At 38.8% G+C, this 22,621-nt stretch overlaps 2 protein-coding genes across 2 annotated transcripts; one reads left to right on the top strand and one right to left on the bottom strand.

The window, feature by feature from the left end:
• The first annotated feature begins 326 nt into the window (after positions 1-326).
• Positions 327-16,082, top strand: virma (vir like m6A methyltransferase associated). The gene is made up of 27 exons (XM_055164091.1): positions 327-440; positions 813-925; positions 1,647-1,733; positions 2,291-2,339; positions 2,416-2,575; positions 2,677-2,796; positions 2,892-3,092; positions 3,530-4,263; positions 4,387-4,530; positions 4,601-4,827; positions 5,748-6,275; positions 6,537-6,691; positions 6,767-6,849; positions 7,661-7,754; positions 8,114-8,502; positions 9,103-9,258; positions 9,842-10,077; positions 10,763-11,009; positions 11,404-11,621; positions 11,953-12,085; positions 12,518-12,658; positions 13,045-13,199; positions 13,304-13,400; positions 13,780-13,946; positions 14,411-14,757; positions 15,188-15,334; positions 15,661-16,082. The coding sequence occupies exons 1-27, from the start codon at positions 378-380 to the stop codon at positions 15,846-15,848; spliced, it is 5,379 nt and encodes a 1,792-aa protein (XP_055020066.1). The 5' UTR covers positions 327-377; the 3' UTR covers positions 15,849-16,082.
• A 660-nt stretch (positions 16,083-16,742) lies between these two features.
• Positions 16,743-21,563, bottom strand: rnf41l (ring finger protein 41, like). The gene is made up of 7 exons (XM_055164272.1): positions 21,533-21,563; positions 20,450-20,656; positions 19,406-19,545; positions 18,031-18,193; positions 17,550-17,670; positions 17,107-17,276; positions 16,743-16,977 (listed from the first exon to the last, which is right to left on the bottom strand). Exons 2-7 carry the CDS (start codon positions 20,653-20,655, stop codon positions 16,743-16,745), a joined length of 1,035 nt encoding a protein of 344 aa, XP_055020247.1. The 5' UTR covers position 20,656; positions 21,533-21,563.
• Between the last annotated feature and the right edge of the window lie 1,058 nt (positions 21,564-22,621).

Here is a 22,621-nt window from a genome sequence, read left to right as displayed (position 1 = left end):
ATTCATCCATAGTCATTCATTCTGGTTTTAACACACCGCTCGCATCAAGATAAAATTTCTGGTCAAATTCTCAGTAAACTAAAAAAATTTAAAAATTCTTCTGATATCAAATTTGTAAAATTAAAGCCTCATTATTATAGGTCAATGTCATGAAATGATGATGAGTTAAATAATGGTCAATAAAAACGTAAAAAGTAAACTACAGTATTCGGTAATTAAATGAATCTACGCATAAAAATAGACACAAAAGTAAAATGTAAGTAATATTAAAAAAAATAAATAAATAAAAAGTATTTTAAAAAAAGAACCAAAACCAAACCGGAAGTGTTAGTCTGGGATCCCGGAAGTAACCCGTTCTCCGTGGACCGTAGAAAACGATGGCGGGGGAGACTTCTGTGGAGCTTTTATTTTTAGATACATTTAAGCATCAAAGTGCAGAGGTAAACTGTTTTATTCTCCATCATTCGGGGGCTGTTTTGAAGTATGGGAATATTTTATTGCATTGTGTATGCCGTTTATATTAGCAGTTGTTGTAGTGGGATGCTAAACTTGCTAACAGTGGCTAACGGGTTTACTTTATCATGTCGTATATTTTTAACTTTTACAATCTACTACTTTCAGACTTCTGCAGACTATATTGATCACGAACTTACCCACACTCTCTCCTCTTATCTAATCTTGTATAAGTATTTTTCTTGCCGTATTGTGTTTATTTCCTTGCGGACTCTGTTTTTGTATAGCATGAATGAATAACATTTACAAAATTTTATGCAGAAGCTCAATTTTTCGTATTATATTTTGATCTGTTTTAGATAACCAATGTTGACGTGGTGCGGTTTCCATGTGGAGTCTTAATAACAGAAGTACGGGTCATTCCTCCAGGATTAAAAGCTCACAGCAGTTTACCAGATAACAGAGCATTTGGGTAAGATCTCAAGCAGAATTTGTTTGCAGCATTTATTAATAATGCGATACAAAATGTTACCTAATTGGAAATAATCCTGTTTAGATGTTTTACTGTGTAAGTATACTATTCAAAAGGATATGTCTGTTATGCTATATAGCTGAGATTTTATATTTTATTACTTATTTTATTGCTTACTTTGACTTGTACATATACATTTATAGAATTATGCCTTATTTGAAACCTGCCTTTTTGCTACTTATTTCGAATGTATTCTTACCATTTATATTTTTTACTCTTTTTTTATTTTATTATACTGTGATGTGTGAGCTACTGTGTCCAAATAATTTTCCTCGTGGATCAATAGAGTTTGTCTAATAAATCTAATGCCTAATACAATTAGTAAATAAAACAGACTGAAAATATGGGATTGTTCCAAGTTACAAAAAATATCAATATATATCACATTTCTGAATGTATTGAAAACTCCTTCGCAGTATAGAATATATTATAAACAAAATACACAATAAAACAGTAAGTAGTAAAACATATACAAATTTTTCTATGGACCTTCACATTGCACAAATGCTCAACATAAATTGATGAACCCGCTTATTGATAATTAAATATATATGGAAAAGCCCATATCAGTTACGAAAGTCAAACACTTAAAAACTTAACATACATTTTGGCACCTGTTGTGTTTATGTTATTAAGGACTTTGCTTCCTCTTTCTTTCCAGTGAGACGTCTCCTCATGCATTTCAGCTGGAGATATTCTTCAATAACGTCACCAAGCCCAACTGCTCCACCTTCCACAGACTGGGCAGGTCAGGATTTTCATCTATGTACTAATCCTTGACCTTTATTTTGCATCTGTGGATAAAAAAATGATGCTCAAGTTGGTCTCACCTGAAGAACCGGTCATGGAAGAAATTGAGCCCTTTTGTGGAGGACCTGTGTGTTTATTGTGTTGGCAACAACCTATATTCAGGTTCTTTGTTCCTCACCTAGCCAACTGGTCTCTCCAGAAACACAGCTCCACCCACGCAGTAGCAGAAAGTGACACTCAAACGTAGGAGTTTCCACTGTAATAGAGGAGCAGAGGATGTTTTGACTTGATTTTTTTTCATCTGTGAAACAAGAGGTGTGGATAATCACATTGGAATGTAAACCTAATGATTTTTTTAATATGAAAAAGAAATGTTCTTGAACACACCCCTTACAGGAAAATATCAATTCCCATAGTTCTGAACAACAGTAACAGTTTTTAAACATTGAAGAGTTTGGCTACTGTTACATGAAACTTTTGGGTCTTCTTAAAATGATAATGATCTGTATTATCACAAGGTGTTTGTTTTAAGCCTGTTGTCTTTTCTCTCCTCAGTCTCGAATATGATGAAAACAAGTCTATTGTTTTCCGACCAAGTGCAAAGGCAAGTGAAATAATCCAAGGTTGACATTGGCATGGTTTAGTGTGATTAACTACATATTTGTCTGTTGAATGTGCAGGTGAACACAGATGGCCTAGTTCTGCGTGGCTGGTACACAAGTTTGACTGTGGCTGTGTATGGGACCGCAGAGCGTTCCCATGGACATGACCAGGGCTCACCGCCTCCTCCACCTCCCCCTCCCCCTCAACAGCAGAGTGGGCTCAAAAGAGTAAAACAAGGTGTGCATCGTCCGAATGAAACCCCACACCCAAAATGTGAAACTGAAACTTGACCCTCCACACCTTCTTGAGCCTAATTTCAGTGCACTATCTGTTTTTAGAATGGGAAAAAGATGAGCATTACAACGGGAGTCCCCCCAGACTCGGTCCCAGGGGGCCACGCACACCACCTGGCCCTCCCCCACCAGACGATGATGATGATGAACAACTCCCAATGACAAGTATGAATAATTAAATATAAGTAAATATAGGTGAATTTAATTCATTTTCATTAATCTCTACAACTCTATCATGTTCTATCTTGCACTGATTGCAGTGGGCATTGTGAAAGTGGAGGCATGTGAGGGCCGTGATGATTACCTGGAGGCTGTCTCACCCGAGCGGTCGCTGCCGGCAGATGAGCCGTACTCTGATGCTGAGGCAGAGGAAGAGGGTGAAGAGGATGAGGAAGAGGAGGACCCTGATGAGGCACGCAGCGACGGCAGCGCTCTGGAGGATGAAGAGGAGGATGATGAGGGTGAGGACCAGGACTTAGAGGAAGGTATGGGAGGTTTATGTGGAACAGGAAAGCCTGACTTTCCAAATGGATTCCTACCACAGTCCAAGAGGCTACACTGTGCGCTGTGCAGGCATGTTTATCCTTGGAACCAGCTGGAGAAGGATCCATTTGAATACATGCTCTAGCATGATGCTCATTAGCAGTTACTAGATGGTTTACATTTGGCTGGTGAGAATGCTTTTACTCATCCCAAGCTGACATGTGCAATGGTCCCTCCAGCATCCTAACAGCCTGACCTACATCACAATAATATCCTGCATGATAAGCTAAATTTGCATGTCTGCAGTGTGATGTTTCGGTGAGGAGTTGTTGTTTAAATATTGTTGTTTTAGTAATCTATGGTGAAATAATGTTAAGTTATGATTTGCTCAAATCGGTTTGTTTTTTTGTTGTAGATAATGATGGCTACGAGCAGATTTCCAGTGATGAAGATGACCTTGATAATGGCAGCTTCAAACTGCCAACATTTGACATGGACTACACGGCTGAGGACCTGGCTTCAGTTCCACCTGTTCAGTATGATCCATATGAGCGTGAACTCAGGCCGATGCAGTACTTCAGTGCTCCATATAAAACCCGCTTTGAGACTCAGCTGGAGAAGGCTAGTGTGGAAGAGCCTGTGGACCCTGGAGGCACAGAGGAGAGTGTCGGAGAAGAGGCTGAGGCTGTGGCTCAGCTCAGAGAACTGCAGGCTTCTGTTGGAGCAGACAGAGATGCCCGGTGGGTCACTGCACTGGAGGAGGCACCAGGACTACTGTCTAAAGGATTAGCTTCCTTGATTAAACAGTGTGAGGGGGAGGATAAAGTGGAAGAGCAAATATCCACATTTATACAATGGGCTCTGCAAGCTCTGAATATGGACATCGCTCTTACACAGCCCATAGCTCTGAACCTCCGGCAGCTGAAAGCAGGGGCCAAACTGGCTTCTAATTTGGCAGAATGTCCTCAGGGCCTGGCTGCACTGCTCCGAGATGGGGCCTTAAATGTGCTGCTGCAGCTCCTTCACACGGACCATGTCTCCTCAACACTGAAACTCAGCCTCCTGAAGGCTCTGGATGCTCTGATCAGCGCTCCTGCTGGTGTGGAGGCTTTCCTGCAGTCAGAGGGTGATGAAAAGAGTGGATATCAGGTGAGAAATGAGTGTTGTTTGTAATGTAAATACCCACTTTCTTTTTTTTAATTATATTTATAGTATAATGCTATTTAAAGTATGTTTTTTTGGTCAATGAATGTCGATTGTTTGTCTTGACAGCGCCTGGTTCATTTATTCTTGCGTGAAGAAACTGTAAGAGTTATAACAGCTGGAAATGCCATTCTTCAGAAGAGTCATGTTTATGAGGTGCTGGCAGATTTACAGCGGTCTGCAGACTCCCTTAGTGATCGTGAGCCTGTTCAGGTGCGTAGCTTTGTGATACATGGTATTTAACATTTTAATGAATCTAATGTAGTGTTATGATCCCCTGTAGGAGGACGTGGAGGGCGCTGAGAGCCCGATGGAGGAGGACCCACCTCTCGGCTCCTCTGCAGTGAATGAGGTGGAGCTTGATCGGCTCGCTGGTCTTTTGGAGGAGCTGCATCATTTGTTGGAGACCGCTCCTCATTGCATGGTTCAACCACCTGGAAAAGCATTTCCCACTACAGCCAGAATAACAGGACCTCAAGAAAGAGATGACCCTTACCCCACATTGTACAGGTAAATAAATGGCGAATTTTGGAAAAAGAATATAATGGTGATTGAAGTGCATATGGCAGGTTAGATTATACATTTCACTAAAAGGTCACTTCATGTAAGATTTGACAAAAAATTTTTTCTTCCTGGTTTGACATGGGCAGCAGGTATGACATGTAGAAGTAATTCCATGATCATTATCTAGCAGCTAAAATGTTACTAATAGCCAACAAAACTAGTCCTCATTGCACAATAGTTATGTTTAGACTTATACAAATAGCCTAAATGACAACCTTGTTATTTTGTTAAATCAACGTTTAATTTATCAGAAAAAAATTCTTCTTTGAGCGTAAATGTTTGTTTTTTGGATGGAATATATTCTGTATTGATGAATTGAAAAGATGGATTCTAATTTTAGAATTAGTTACTGCTATTTTCTGTATTTTTGTACTCTCTCTCAGTTCTTTTTCCACCAACTGCCACTTGTACTTGACTGATGTAAAACTATGATATGATATGAACTATGAACTATGATAAATATTTACCATAGGTACCGTCTCACCAATCCAAATAATAATTAGAAAAACTTGAAAACCTGTCATATGCACTTAGTTGTTTTATGCTTCAAATTCTCAAATCTTCAAATCTCTCCTTTTATGGTTTTTATTTAAACCTTTCCTGAAGCAAGAGCATTTCATAAATTGAAATATGAGCGGTTAAGCAAATTCAAGATTTCAGAACACGTTGATCTATTGAAAATAATTGAATTAAAAAGAGCCCTTATTTGCTGAGAACATTATTTTACCAGAATGACTTCAGCCGTTGACTGTTAATGTTTGTGACTATTCAAACTGATTTCATTTTGAGTGTGACAAATTTTCACGCTTTGCAACTATTAACTTGATAAATGGGCTTTGACAGTCATGTTGTTTCTAATCTACCAGGTACATGCACGCGTGTCACTTCCTGGAGAGCGTCACTGTGGTGCTGTCAGCCGCCGCTGCCGCTGGACACTTGGGCATCATACAAGGCATCAAGGAGCTTCTGCGGTTCCTGTCTCTCACCCAGTCTGGCCTGTTGTTTCTTCTGTCTCAACCCACACCATCAAACCTCTTATTACGACTTATGGCTTCTGTAACTGAAGCAGAGAATGAAGAGACGCTGTTTACTGCTGGAGAAAGTGCACTTAATGGACCTGGTTTTGGTGAAGAGGGGTTTGGAGTGTGGCTAATGCAGGCTCTACATGCTCTTCAAAGTGTCTCAGAGCTCATGAGCCACGTGAACGCAGGGGGAGAGGGAGGAATTGGACTAGAAGAAGGAGACAATGCTGAGATACTTGGTCTGCTCAATAGTCTCTATGTGATGACATTCACTCAGACTGGACGCAGTGCTGTGGCTCATGTTTTCAGTTTGGACAGTAACATCTCCTGTCTGGTCACTCTGCTCCAACACTACAGCAAGGAAGGCCAAGGGTAAGGCAAACTAGTCCACCAGTGTTTCCTATTAATAGAAGAGACTATAGTGGCCCCCCATAGACTAAAAACAACCTGGACTATACATTGGTGTCACAAAATCAAACTTAATTGGCAATTGTCATATCATAAACATTTAAAAGTAACTATACAGTGCTAAATGGGCTGCTTCAATATTAAATATAGACAATAAATTGAATGTATTCCATCATAGTAGCTGTTTAGCTCCTTTTATAAAATAATATTGTTGTTTTGTTGCAGAGACACCAAAGCTCGTAAAGCTGTCACCTACAACTATGCGTGCATGCTCGTCTTACTGGTGGTGCAGAACTCCAATGAGCTCAGGATGATGGAAACCTTTGGTGCCCCATTGTTGACCATTGCAAAGGCTGACGAGACAAATGCCAAGTTACAGGGTAAGTTATAAAAGGCTAATTTTCCCAATTTTTTAATCTTATATATATTTTACAGTTTTTTTGTTTTTTTTACAGAACTTAGTAAATGGTTGGAGCCTCTGGAGAAGCTACGGTTTGAAATGGGCAGTATTCCCACACTCATAGAATATATTAAACAGGTAAGTTTTGAATGTTATTAATTTGGTTGAATAATGGTATTAAATGAATGCATTTTATTTTATTTGTATGATAAGATAAACCTTTATTTGTCCCAAAATGGGGAAATTACAGTGTTGCAAAGTTCAAGAACTGCTATTAAATTAACACATTTTTCATTATTTTTATTTATTTATTTATTTTACTTTGACTTTTAGCTTTCAGTGTAGAGCTTGCATTTTTAAAGGTCCTTTATTAGACAAAGCTGATTCTTGTGAGCTTTTATTCAAGTTACAATGCTGTTACGTTCTCAAAAACATACCTGGGCCTGTGTTTTGTTTCATTCATTGTTAGCTACAGACTAGTATTAAAGGATTACTCAATCTCTAAAACTCAAAATGCTCTGTTCCACCTTGTGATGTCATGAAACAGTAGTTTTCATGTTAACAACTCCTTTCACGTTTTGTTCCGTCAAGATTGGCAATTCCAGGGCTGAGATTATCCAAATGATTTTAGTTAAGGTGTATGGAGTTTCTGTATTAGCATCACAAGGTTGAAGAGAGTGATTTCAGTTTAAGAGAAAAAGCGCAGGGTTTCTTTGTGAATGAAACAAATCCAAAGTCCAGTTTTGTGTGATGAGGAAACAACATTGTAACATCGATAGGAAAATAGTCTAATCCTAATATAGGTCCTGTAAAGACTCGTCCTCTAATATACATGATCATATTATTCACCATGCGTCTTTACACTCTGTATAGCTATGCAGTACTGTCTGATCTGTCAGTGTTTTATGCAAATACAGTGTTTCATGTGACATAACACCTTTTTTCTAAGAATGTGGAGAATGTGTTGATGGCTGACGGGACTGGACTCGTCACTGCTCTGAGAATCCTCGGACACCTCGCCTGTCCCTCACCTCCCACAGAAGGTAATTTATGTATTCTTTATGTTTATGTTGTTTATTTTGTTACATTATTTATTGGTTGTTTTCTGAATCAAGGAATGTGAGTCACCGTTAGTCACCCTGTTCCAAATGTGTGCACTTCCAACTCCCATCGACAAAGAACTGCTCTTACAATATATCTGTACAGGGTCAAAACAAATTTGACTTTATTACATGCAGCAAATTCTAATACAGACCCTGTTAGCACCTGCACATCTGCCCCCACATCTCTACTTTACAGATGTATACATTTCTATGTCTATTTCAAATGCTGCAAAACTATCTAATGTTATATAATATTTAATAACAATGTCTCTTCTTGTCTTCTCATCCGCTTTCTTTAGGTCAACAGAAAGACCTCAAGTGGAGCCTGGCAGTGGTACAGTTGTTTTCAGGAGAGGGTCTGGACACTTGTGTGCGTGTGCTGCAGAAACTGTGCAGTGTTCTTCTTCAGCCCTGGCGTCTCCACGGACACATGGGCCCCACCCCCCAGCGCTGCATGATTATCAGCATCTGTATAAGCACTCTGCGACTCTTAAGGACCATGTTAACAGAGCTGCTCAGAGGAGGGGCTTTTCAGTTCAGAGACACTCGAGTCGCCAGTGTTTTGGTCACTCTTCATATGATTGTGTGCTCCATTCCCGCGTCCGGGCGTCTGGATGGAGAGGAGATGAGAGTACAGGCGCTAATAGTGGACATACTGCTCACTTTCTCGCAAGGAGTCAATGAAGAGGTGCGTATATAAGAGGTGGTTATGGCAAAAATTAGGGCATAGGTCATAGTTTTAACACAGTTCACGAGTTCTTCTCTACTGAGGGTGCGTTGCATTCACATGACACACCACAAAATTGGGGCTATTTAAAGGTGGACTTTGTAACTTTTCTGCCGGAAGGAGAGCCACCTCTCTCCATAGAGATGTTACTGCTTTGCCTGTATTCTTTCTGTCTGTATGAAGACAAGCAGTTGATGCCACAGGGCCACATACAGGTCAGATCTGTGGTGAGGTGACCCCACACACTGTAGCCTGCATAGTTTTGCATATTTTCTTTAACAATAAAAACACCAATAAGTCTGTCAGTGCAACATATACCTGGTTAGTGCTATACGGTGAAACCCAATTCCAAAACTACATCGTAAACTTGCATGTTTAAGATGGAAGTAAACCTGGCATAGGTCAGGACCAAACCAAGTCTGTTTTAAGGGGAAAAACCAGAACGCACCCCTCACACTGATTGGTTAAATTGACCTGTCACTCCTGCAGAGCAGAGTGACAGAGACTGACCAATGGGAGGAGTGAATGGGTAAAAGTGCTTATGCTGTGTTTTTGTTGCAGGTGACTCACACAGAGGAAACACTGGCAAGTAACACGTGGTCCTTGATGCTGAAAGAGGTGATCAGTTCACTCCTCAAAGCTCCTGAAGGACTTTTCTCAGGGCTCACTTTACTGTCTGAGCTGCTTCCTCTGCCTCTCCCAATGCAGAGCACACAGGTAATGGATCACTAACATTTATGTCACTGAGCTTAATTATTGATGGCTTGATTTTGGATGGGTAGTAGAGCTCTGCAGTTACAAAAGATGTGTAACTGAATAACAATTAATCAATTTTGGTTTGATATGATCTAGTGCAAAGCCACTTGCCTAGTCTACTGGGGCTTTTGAGAACATGAATCACAAAAGGAAAATTACCACCAAATATAGAGTTTAACTTTTAACAGTATAATAATATTGTATTTTTTCACATTTGTAGATGTGTTGTAAAAGCAGCTCTTGCAGAAAAATTACATTTCTGTGTTGCTGTCTGTATCCATTGATCACCTGAGAAACAGGAACTGTGCTGTTACCATGCTGGTGGTTTTTAGCTTGCCATGATAACAAAACTCTGCTCTATCCTCTGAAAGTCATGAAATGTGCTTTAGCATGCTTGGAATGCATAAGGCAAGTTAGGAATATGTTTGAACCACAACTAAATGTTTAAAACTGTTAAAATCTGGTACAGCACATATTTTTTCATTATCGAGGAGCCACAATATTCCTATATACGTTCATATATACAATTTGTTGTTATTTTCAGGGGATTTCAGTTCAGGACGTGGCTGTGGCTCTAAACACCAGAAAGCTGTGGAGTATGCATCTGCGCGCCAAGTGGAAGGAGTTCTCTGAGGTGTTCACGTGTGTCAGTCCCACCACCTGCCCCCCGCTGGTCGCCATGTTGAGGAGGGTCTGTGTTCAGATGGCCGACCTCTCCTCCACCACAGCAACACTCATCATGAAAACTGTTCTGGAGCAGCTACTGGACGAGCTGCAGCCGTGAGTACAATACATACTGTACATGTATGCAAAAAATGTATATTGCATTTAAATACAAGCTTTGGTTTTGATGTGTGCAGAAACTAATTTCAACTGGACTTTTAAAGAATATAATTCACATGTCCTTAAATTTCCCTCAGGATCAACAAAGTCTGTCTATCTCTCTTGAATAATTTTTAGAATTTAACAAAGCAAAAACTCAAATGCAAATATTTAAACAGTTGTAGACAAATAAAAACAAAACTGTGCAACTGCTGGTAAACACTGGTACTTTGAAATGGTATTACTCATGCTGAAGTAAAAAGTAGTCACCAGAATAATAATGTGAAAAGCAAAGAAATATTCTATTGATTCTATACTGAATAACTGTTTGAACGTAACATCTTTATTATGATTTTATCAAATTCTATTAGTTATGAAATTAGAAGAACTAAATTATTTTGATGGATGAGGGTTAGAAATACAAATGTTTTCATCATTTTGGACATAAGACTTTTCGACTGACTGTAAAATTAACAATGTACAGGCCCATAACTCAAAGTAAAGTAAAAGTATGATGGCAGAACAGTAACATTTCTTCAAAAAAAAAAAAAACTCTCAATGAAATGTGACTGATTATTACTCGCCTATTAACGTTGTCTCTTTTTTCAAAGCTGCATTGTGTTTCTCTCTGTGTTCATTGCAGCGCTGAAGGGAAGTGTGTGTGTTGGGGTCAGGTGTCTCGTCTCCTCTCTCTGATGGACGCCCTGGTGTCACAGAGGGCCTGCAAAAGTGCCGCGTTACATCTTCTGTCTGGATCTGTGTCCGGAGACGAAACGTTGGCTGAGCTGTTTCCCATGCTCCTGTCGCTGCTGTCGCCCCCTTCAGATCAAACCCTGCAACAACAGTGCAGTGAACTAGTTGGCACCATTATACAGTCGCTGTGTGACCAGGTAAATACTCAGATGAACAAAGATCATACCAATATATCTTTTCAATAGTAACATCCAACATCTCTTCTTTGTCGATGGCTATTTGATTTACCCCAGGAAGAATAGCCTTGGTAATAGCAAATTGGGATCCAGAATTTTATTATTATTACATTTTCAGCAGCTTTTTTCTGTTAATATTACTTTTTTCCTGTTATTACCACCACACTTGACTATTTAATATTTTATTTTGAATTGCTGTGGCTACAGCCTTGATTTTTCATCACTTGCATGGCTGTGTAATCCCTTTTACTTTCACTGGTGTGTGATTGTACTGTTTTAATGATGATTTTAAGCAATAGTCTTGTTTGTTTGTGCTGTCAAAGTGAATTGGATTCTTCTCATGTCTCTCCTTCAGGATATTTCGCTGGTGGTTTCTACTCCTGGTGAGGGGTGTGTGTCAGAGGCGGAGCAGTTGGCCAATTCTCTTCCCGGTCGAGAGATGATTTCGTCGGTTTGTAACTCCTTGTTGGAGGTTTTGGGAAACTCTGAAAGCACTGTGTCACTCCTGCTCACCTGCATCCGAACTCTGACATTCCTCACAGAGCACGACTACGGTCTATATCACCTCAAAATGTAAGTATGGATTTTATACACAAGGGGCGGGGAATCGAGCCTCACAATTTAATACAATGCACAATATATGATACTGCAATAATCCATATATTGCTTTTGATGTCTTAATGTCCAGTACATCATCTTACAAAATTGACATTACATTTACACCATTTCAAAATTGAGCAAAAATATATTGAAAATGCCTGCCAATAAATTGAATAAACTGTCTGCAATATTGATAGTGAATCAAATACATGATCACAAAATAAGATTATTGTTATCTGGTCACATCCCTTGTACAAGTGATTTTTTTCTTGGAACTTATTTTTGTTTTATTTTTTTGTTTCAGCTCTTTGAAGAAACACAGCTCAAGCTTGTACTCACTGCTGAAGAGACTGGCTTTTCCATTCAACAAAGACTCTGCAGATCTGCTCTCGACTTTGTTAGACTTCCTCAGACAGATCCTCAACACAGAACCAATGGTATTTAATCTATGAGTTTGTTTAATTTATATTATTATTAGTAGTTTTGCTATTAAACATATATCTAAATCTTATGCTAATTGCAAATTCGCCATCATTTATGGATTATTGTCAGCTTTGAGAAAAAAATTATGAAGACGGTTACATCGATTATCAGTAGTTGCTCAAATTTCCAATCCCGCTGTTCATAAAATATAATGACCCCCTTTTTGGACCCCTCCTGTCACAATAATTTATTTGAATTATCTTTATCAAAACTACTGACTAGTTAAATTTAGTTGAAATAGAAATACATATTATCTTGATTTAAGCAACTTTGACTTGAATGTATCTACCAGTGCAATTAGATGTTATGCAGTAGCTGCTGTTGCAATATGCTGAAGTTATTTTACTGTATCTGCATTTTACTTTATGCCGTGTGATGTTTTTCAGTGTGTTGAGGAGGCTCAGTCCCGCAGTGAGGAACCAGGTTTCGTCCCCCCTCGGCTCCTGACAGGGTCCGAAATGAAAACTCTTCTGCAGTGGGATGACTCGGAGTCACACCCGCTGCCCAGTTTAGAGAAAACTATCACGGTACAAGAATCCACTCTAGACTATCATGTATAAACTGTAAAAACAAATAAAATCTATACTGGCTAAAATTACTTGAATTCAGGTAGCTGTCATGTTTGGAATAGTTTTGACTAGATTGGGTTCATCTTGTAGGTCTAGATTCTTTTTTTAAATATTCCTCACTGGTCTCCCTGATAATGACAGATAATCATTTTTCAAATTGGAAAGAAAAAATTTTAATGAATAAAATACACTGAAATATATATATTTTTAAACTGCAACAACTGATCTGTATAAATAAAATATGCAAGATCAATAGTATCTTTTATATCCTAATGTACTGATATTAATTTTTATTTTTGCAGTATTTCAGTCATCTTTTTAATGTTAATTTGTATTTGTAACAGAAATTATGCAAAGAGGACGAGTCTCTGGAAACAATGTTGGAGAATGTGATGGTTCTGAGGCAGACTCTTGAATCGGCCTCAGACTCGGCTCCAGTTGTGGAGTCAGAACCCACGCTGCCCCCGCCTGAACCACTAGCCACCCAGTTTAACCACAGGTATTGAAATTTAAACCATACATGTGTGTATATTTGATTTGGATAATCTTTTTTAAATTGATAAATTATAAAAACATTACTACTATTTATTATTATTATTCTAGGACTGTTTACATACTGTCTGAAGCTCTGGATGAACAGCTGAAGGCTCTCTGGTTTTCTCCTTTCCAAAACGAGGACATTGAGCCTGATCTCGATATGGTAAGTTTATTACATTGATTCTAACTCGATTCTCCAAAGTTGTTTTTGTGTGTATTGGTGATACATGTAGGATTGAGCAGCTTTGTGTAGCCATTTTGGCACAAATTAAAACATAATATTCTCCTCGCTGGTTTGGTGTGTGGCTGTCTATATGAGGCCCCTCCTATAGACAGACAGCATGCGGCACATATACATATCACATATTCATATTGCATAGATCACAGCAGACAAAAGCACACTATGTCTTTTGAAAAATATTGACGCAATATCAATATTAGCAATTAGCAATAACAGGTATATTGCATATCACAATATTTTTCAGTGTGATGCAGCCCTAGTCTGGATGTTACTTCTCATGTTTCTTGTCTGAATGTGACAGGTGAAGGTGGACCTGATGGGCTTGGCTCAGGAGTGTTGTCCCGAGCTCGACCTTAAGGCTGAACTGGAGCGCTCGTTTTTGTCTGAGCCGTCATCTCCGGGACACACCAAACCTCCCAAAGGATTCAGATTAGGCAAGCACAAGCACGAGACCTTCATCACATCCAGGTATGAAACTTCTCCAAAAGTTATATATTATATATGTGTAGTTTTTGTTACTGTTGCCACTGTATATTCAGTAACTTCAGCTTTCTGTCGTCAGCAACATTTTGAGCACTTTCACCGTTCAAAAGATAGGATATTTCCTTTTCTTTACTGCTATGGTAATGGACCTAATTTTGTAAAACTCACGGATATGATAGAGCAGCAGTTCCCAAACTGTGAAACAGGTTTTCTTCTGCAGTTTTAATGTTTTAATTTAAAATACATTTTATCAAAATTTCTGCTGTTTTAAGAACTACTGTGCCAAAATCTAATTTTCAGATTTGATTTGACTTTGAGAAATACACTTTACCCGCCTTCCCCAATAATGAATACGGTGAAGGTCGTGTGAGACTTTTGGCGTCAATTTGCATTGCATGTCCAAAAACCTCTATCTAATACAGATGTTACAATATTATTTGTTTTAACAGTGGGAAAATGGACTACACTGAGCCTGCTAAAAGAGCCCACATCATGGCAGCACCTCGGGGTCGTGGAGGTCGTGGTGGATTCGGACAGAATCTCTCTCGTCCTCATGACATTTTCCGACAGCGTAAACAAAACACGTCCCGCCCCCCCAGTATGCATGTGGATGACTTTGTGGCCGCAGAGTTTAAAGACATTGCTCCAGTCGGGCTGCTACCCCCAAAGAGACCCCCAAAAAGCACCCCCAAACCCCCCACCCGAGGACTGTTCACAGGAAACAGGGGCAGGGCAACGTTCAACAGCCAAACGCGATTCTTCACTCCTCCACAACCAAAAGGAGTCCTGCTCTCCGGTATGAACAAGATCAATCACATAATATTTTCAGTACTGTAAAAATGTAAAATGGCTTGTATATAAAATTTGGATCTTGTTTTTTATTCAAAGCTTTTTTAGTCTAAGCTTTTTGACATGTATCTAATTACTTGTTTCAATATTTTAAGTATAGTTGTGACTAATTCCTTATCAAGGGCAATTTTCTTATTCCACTTAGTCCACTGATTTTATTTTCAGAAAAACAAAACATTTAAACTAGTCAGAAACAAGATCATGCAGCGAGATAAAAATAAGTAAATAATACATCTTAAACTCTCAAAGCTGCTGAAATTCTCATTGATATTCTAAAACTTCAAATAAAAAATCCATAGAAAGTTGTTACTTTAGAAAATGCAGGTTTAGAGGTGGACAGTAGAGGGCGTTAACACACTCTCCTTGTGTTATTCCAGGTAACTACACTCGCAGAGAAGGCGGGCGTGGTTCTTCGTGGAGTGCTCAGGTCCCAGCGGTCACACACAGAGGGACGTACAGTGAACCGCGCGGGGGTCAGAGCAACTTCACCAGGGGACCATTGCCTTCAAGACAACCTCCTGCTGGTGTGTATACTTTTCCATGTTTTATTGTTTTGCTTTTTTTTTTTTTTTTTGCCACAATGCTTAGTTGTTAATCTGTTTTTAATTTCCAAATTAAGTCATTTTAAACCATCTCAATTATTCTGAATAATTTTACAGCAATTGTAAATATTTTGGGCAATATTTTAGCAAGAATGTGGCTCAATATTACTCTATGATTCACACTGCTTGCTTTAACTAAAGTTTCATTTCATGCACTTTTAATTCTCTACTGTCAATATCTTTTAGTTTAATCCTGATCTAACAAAATCTAAAAAGACGTTTTAATTGTTTATGTCCATTCTTTACAGGTGCATATCGTCTCGCTCCTCGGGACAGAGCTCCGCGGGGCAGAGGGGGCACCGGGCTTTCGTGGCTGAGTGGAGGAGGGGGCAGTGCGGGGGGTGGAGGGGGAGGAAGAGGGTCCCAAGGGAGCAAGTTCAGTGGAGGAGGGAGTGGAGGAGGGAGGGGCCGACATGTCCGCTCCTTCACCAGGTAAATGGACAAAGATGACTAACTGCTTTACCTGGATCACAGGCAGTTTCAAACAGGGGGATCATTGCCCAATTGGAAAACAGACTTTGTTTTTTGTTTTGTTTAACATGAACTGTAATCTGCGGTCATACTGAGCAATTACTCAATACTGAGACATTTTTTATTATGTGGACATTAGCGACTTTAACTGTTGTAAAAATGATAAAATATTTAATAAAACCAAAAAAGAAACACTGTTTTTGGACAATATTCTCTCCAAAACATTCTTTCCAAACACTTAACTGTAGTACTGTGGGACTTTGCTAAAATATGAAACAAAATGACAATGACAATGTTGCATTGTTCATAAAGGGATATATTTTTTGTTTGAAAAACACAGCAAAACTGAGAATTTTCTTCCTTTATCAAACAAAACAAACACAATTTTTTAGCTCTTCTATGTAAGAAAACAACAACACAACAATATTTTTGGCCGATGGGCTCAGTTGCATAGGGAAGTAAGCATCATCACAATTGTATGTGTAGTACAAATAGTGAGTGGTGTACCTTTTTATCTACTAAAACTGATTGTTTAAACATTTAGGTGTAATGATAAGATTATTGTATCATTTATATCTGGAAAAACAGAGTACACTATTGTACAAAGCCATAACGCAGGTTGAAATGCCAATTATAAAAAATGAGGAAGGAATTCTGTTGGACCCTAAAGTAGCCAGTACTGTTGTGATCATAACAGCATAGGGACAAGATCAGGGACAAACATTGAGCAGGATTTAATCTCACATCACTGAGGAAAACAAAGTGCCCAGAATGTGTTCTGCGAGCATGTCCCTACATCCTGCAGCATGTAACAGAAATTATAAAAATAAACATTTGATTGATGGAGGATCAGGTGCCCTCAGATGACCGTGACCTCTCGGCTCTTCTTCTTGATGCAGTCCAGAGTGAGGCTGCGAGTGCTCCCCCTGTGGGCTGAGAGCTGTGGTGACGGAGGGAGAACGGGTGGGCTCAGAGTCTGGGTTGAGTGTAGAGACAGACTGGATGAGTGCAGCGGACTCTCCCTCTGCTGGTGTCGAGGGGACTCTGTCAGCAGAGCCCATTCAGAGGACTGGGCATGCTCCAGGCGGGGGTCTCTGCAAGAGGTGGGTAGTATTTAGTTTTTGTGTAGGTAGTTACTCAGAATGTTAGCCGTATGTTCACCAGAGACATAATTTTAAAGTTACAAAAACTTTTCCAGTACATGTTTTGTCTCCTCTCCTCACCTCTGGTCCTTGGCTGCTCCATCAGTGGAATGGTGGACTCTTTGGGGCAGGTCTCGGAGTAGTTCCAGGAGTTCCCTCTTCTCGAGCTCTGCCTCTGCCAGCTCCTGTCTCCTCAGACGCTCTGCTCCCAACAGAGCACGAACATCACACATCACACGGGACAACTGGCCCTGTATGAAAGAACCGGTTGGTGATATTTAAAATGAGTTAGAATTATCTTAACATTAATCAGAAATTTGCTAAAATGTTCTACATTCTGTTCAAATTCAGAATCCACTCATTTATGTAAATTTTTTTTTTTTGGCTGGCCACGTAACACAACTTCTTTTGTCTGGCTTTTGTAGATGGTAGTAGTAGATTTACTCATCTCTACTATAAATATAGAACTATACAACACACCTTAAATGTGAAACAGTGCAGTGAAAATATGACAGTCCGCTGACCTTGAGCTCCTCCACTTCACTCTTGAGCTGTGACTCTTTCTGAACCATGTGCCTCCTCTGAGAATCCAAACGAGACTCCATTTCACGTCTCACCTCCTCCACTTTGCACAACATCTCTGCTCTGTCAAAACCAGAAAAATATGATAAAAGATTACATCTTTATTGATATCACATCAGAAAAATATACTAGTCATGGTAGCTCTTAACATGACCAGCACATGCACAATAAATTGCAGATAGTTGGAAAGGTGAATTATGCAACTTTTCTGGTCGAGGGTCTGCCATATTGTGGAACATTTCAGGCAAAGAAACATCAGACACACAGGTGGAGAAACGTTGCATATTAAACCTGTAGCTTAGAGAAAGCCTGGAATAGAGCATGACTAAAGTCGGACTGGACCTGGACCAAATCAATTAGGAGTACCAGGAGTAATAATAGAAAAACAGAAACTGAAAATTAAGATGCATTTTCATACTATACCTGAGCATTTCCACTTCAGTGCGTAACTCTGCGACACAGTTGTGCTGGGCCTGGTCTATGTACTGCAGCGTGTGACCGCAGCCATTTGGACAAGATCTGCTGCGAAAACTGCACTCGGACAAATGAGCCTCCAAGCCCCGCCTCTCCACCTGCACAGGACATCCTGACACAAGATATCAAACATTTAATATTGTCATATGTATTCTCATGTAAGTCACAACAAAAACCAGACCAGCTCAAACACGAATCATCAAACTAAAGGTGCAAGATGACAAAATCTAACTGTGATTTGACCCTGTTTTGAAACATTGTTCTATTGTAATTTGGTGCTTTTCTGTTTAATACAACTCTAATACTAAAAACAGACAGTTGTTTATGTATGGATTCAGAATGATGAAAAATTAGGAAAATCTATGAGTAAATATTCCATTTTGTGAATAGGAAAAAGTCCTCAAAATGTTGCAGGAAGCAAGCCAGCGTATTTCCCAGGCTATTAATTATACCAAATCAAAATAAAATTGCGATTTGTGCTCTAAGAAAATTAATTATGACATTATTTCCATATCACCCACTGCTAAAACAAACTTAAAACCAAGCTCCAAGCACATGCACCACCTACCACAGTGACAACATATGTACTCTCCATCTGTCAAAGACAACCATACATTAGCATGGGGCACTTTTAAATCAAATAGAAACTTCATTTATGAGTACAGTAATGTTGAAATATTTTACAGGTGAACTTTGACATGTCCGGTAAGTTGCACTCAAATAACAACATACAGGGATCATTGTTTACATGTTTCCATAAGGTTTATGGTTATCTATGGATCTCTATTTATCATAAAAAAGACCTTCTTCTTGACCAAAAATCAAATAAAAATCTCTTTATCTGTTAGGAACTACATTTGCCATAATGTAAATGAAATTAATATGCCATTTTTTGGACCCAGTAAAAGTGTATTATGTTCAACAAATTTTAGAGAAATATCCAAGTAGAAGGTTTGAATATTGTCCTATAGGCTACTCTCCTCTCCATCACAAATTATAACATTTCTCTTAAGGCAACAAAAGTCCTATGGGTAAAGTGTAACCATAGCAACAGCGATGGCATCCTGTTGCTCTCTCATAGGTGTCACATTACCACTGTATGTCTATATACCTTCATATAACTGTTTCTATTGACTATTAGTTGTTTATATACTACTTCTGTACTGCTCTGTTTGGCCTAATCGTGTTTATATTTTACTTCTTCAGATACTCCGTCAATAATTTCCCAGACAAGGTTCATAAAGTCTGTGTTTTTTGTTTTAGTTGCGAAGTCTATGTTTACCGCTGCAGTAATTCATTGGACAGAGTTGAATCATTGACCTACCTGTGTTGGAGCAGGATATAAAGGCAAACTCGCACTCGTCCTGGTGAGCGTGCAAGTTCTCCAGGGAGCAGACCACTTCACAGCCCTGCCCCGCGTTCACACAGCGGATCTGCAGACGATTTAGGTCATTACGCATGTACCTGCACAAAAAAAAAAAAAAATCTAAGTAGGTCTCAGAAGATGCCACGACTGCCTAACTATGGCTCTTAATTGAAATGGGAGCATAGCACTTAAAGTATGTTAATGTTAATATGCAGATGTTTGGTGTTTATAGTGTTATCATCAACCTATGCCTCATTATAATATGAATATGATCTGTTTATTAAACTGTGACCATACCACTTTGTGAATAATGCCCTATTTCATCTGATTTTAGAAGCAATGAATGGGAGCTTGGAACATCTGGTGCCACAGTGGGGCAGCAGTCGCTAACAGATGTTGCATACAGTCGTTGTGTCCTTAAGCAAGACACTTCACACTCTTCCTGATCTAGGCTGATATGAATGTGGTGTGAGTGGTTAGTTGTGATCAGAGGGGTGAATGGTGCTGACTGGCAGCCTCACTTCAATCAGTCCACCCTCAGTCTGCACCCAGAAAGCTTTTCTACAATAGAAGCTTGCCACTGTGACTTTGAGCATCTGGAAAAGTAATATATAACTAAGCCAACATATCAATAATAATAACTTTCTGCTATTTATTACTTTATGGAAATACATTACAATCAATACAAAAAAACATTTATCTGTGCCTTAACCAATGACCAATATGTTGATTTTGAGTTGTGGTTGGATGGATTTCACAAATGATTAGGTTCAACATGTGTAGTTTTTTCTTTTTGGGTATTTTTTCAGACTAAGACTGTATGATCATTACTGTAGGAATACTAAACCCTGCTGACTTCTGATAAAGGGACATCATCTCTTTTTAAAATGTTATAACAACCAGTTGTGATGTGACAAATCTTTTAACCATCCACTCTTTCTTATACTGCAATTGTAAACTGTAAGCATTAAATGGAAATGTAATGATCTTGCTGTAACAGACCTGTAGAGCGGTTTGAGGCTGCCTGAATCCAGGGGCAGTCTGTCTTCGGGGCAAGAGCTGTGATGCACCAACCAGCTGCTGATGCACGCGCTGCAGAAGGCGTGTTCACAAGGAGCCTGAAGAGGGCGCTCCAACACGTCTCGACAAACACAACACAGAAGTCCTTCATTCACATAACCCACAAACCTCTCCAGATCAAACCCCATCCTGAGACAAAAATAGATGCAGACAAAGAGCAGGACCAGGAAATAGCACTGGTTACAATTTAGCTGTAAATGTTATGATTTTATAAGCTGCAAATACAACTATACATTGGTTTCAGCGTCTTGCTATAGGTGACATTTTTAGGACTTTCCACAATTCAAAGATATAATATTTTGGCTTAAATGTGCATTATGTAACATTTCTATTCAGGGGTCTGTCACTTGATTGTCTCCATGGAGATGCTTTGCCTGGAATGTTCCACCTCAGGATATTAAATTTATACATGTTGTATTTATTTACTACAGGTGCTTTTATTGCACAAAAATACCTTACTTTACTGTGAGTGGGTTTGCCTCTCCACAGATATGGCTTATAACTTAACCTGGACACTCTGCCAGAAAAAACAATACATGGTGCATCTTTAAATTGCTATGGCAATGCTCCTACTATTTCATCATTGTGAAACCCATGGATGGACTATTCTGATATTACACTAAAGGCAACTAATGATATCTATAATGAAAAAGAATGTAAATGTTTCTGAAAATTAAACTAATACACACAAATGCATCTTTCCTATACATGTACAATACAATTGGAAATGCATGGAAAGGGAGTATTCAAGGGTTTCAGAGAGATAACAAGCACCGCTGCCATAACAAACTATTTTAAGCAATATCTATCTTTGAATGGTCAAAAGTCATCAAAATATTGCCTTAAAATACAAATAGCCGTCTTTCAGAAACTATTATGTTCAGTAAGTGGAAGCATAGTTTCACTGTTGTATCAAACTTGTATTGCATTTTTTCCTAGGTATTGAAATCAACTTTGAAATGTAGTAATGCAACAACACGATCGGTGATAAAACCACAAACTCACCTTCTCCTTATTTCCTCCTCAGACTTTTCCGTATCTTTTTTTGAGATATGTCTTCCTCTCTGTTTCTTCTTCCTCTCCTACCTCCCTGTGTGGGTGCATCCAGGTGAGGGCCTCTTCCTTTGGGACAGAGTATCCATGGAGATGCACCCTGACAACCAGACCACCAGCCCGCCAGCTGTCAGATGAAAACCAACCAGACAGGCAGCATTACAGCAAATTAAGACATGAAAGGCAAAACATGGACAAAATGTGCTGCTCAATAAGTCGCCATTATAATATTGTTGTCATTTATTTTAGTCCCAAGAGATTACCGCTGTCCTGCAGTTCTTTCTGTCCCAATGGCCCATCCTTTCGCAAGTTTCCCTGTGAACGTGGGATTAACATGGATTATACACTCTCTCCCTCTCTGATTAGATTACGCACTGTACAACATCACATTCAAACAGCAAAAATCAAAAACCACTGACATAACCAGTGGTATATTTATGTTACAATTCTCTCAATGCAAAATAATCTATCATTAAGAGGATTATTCTACCATTACATTATTCATGAAAATCCTCAAATTACAATGAAATTATATTTTTACCATATTTACAATATACAATAACAATTTGTACTAGCCTACTCCTCCCAAAATTTTAGTAATATTGTCAATTAATATTAGGCAATTGTTAATTTATAGTTTCTTTTTTAGATTACTTCAAACTTTCCATAAATCAACAGTGTCTAACAGAGTTTTTAATGATAAGAATGGTAAAAAATTATCCAATGTTTTATGCAAATAACATGGTGTAGGACGAGCTGACAACATAAATAATACCTCAATGCCAATAATATGAATGATCAGGAGCATTGTGAATTTTTTTGTTTGATATTTTAAATTTAAAATGTACTCTATAATACTTTATAGCACAACAACAGTAACATACTGACTCCTGCCCCCATCTGGGAGTGTGGCATCACTACATTTTAGAAACTGAATCAATATGCTATTCTAACAGTGGTATGGAATAGTTTCACAGGATCATATTTAATCTATTCGAGTCAAATGTTACCCTAGGCTGCTTTATTATCATATATAATTTA

This window comes from Boleophthalmus pectinirostris, unplaced genomic scaffold, assembly GCF_026225935.1.
Source record: "Boleophthalmus pectinirostris isolate CB_2022bp ecotype Guang Dong unplaced genomic scaffold, ASM2622593v1 HiC_scaffold_6, whole genome shotgun sequence".
In the NCBI taxonomy this organism is placed as follows: Eukaryota; Metazoa; Chordata; class Actinopteri; order Gobiiformes; family Gobiidae; genus Boleophthalmus; species Boleophthalmus pectinirostris.
Note: the sequence above shows the minus strand (reverse complement) of the source record. Positions and strands in the feature narration are given on the sequence as shown.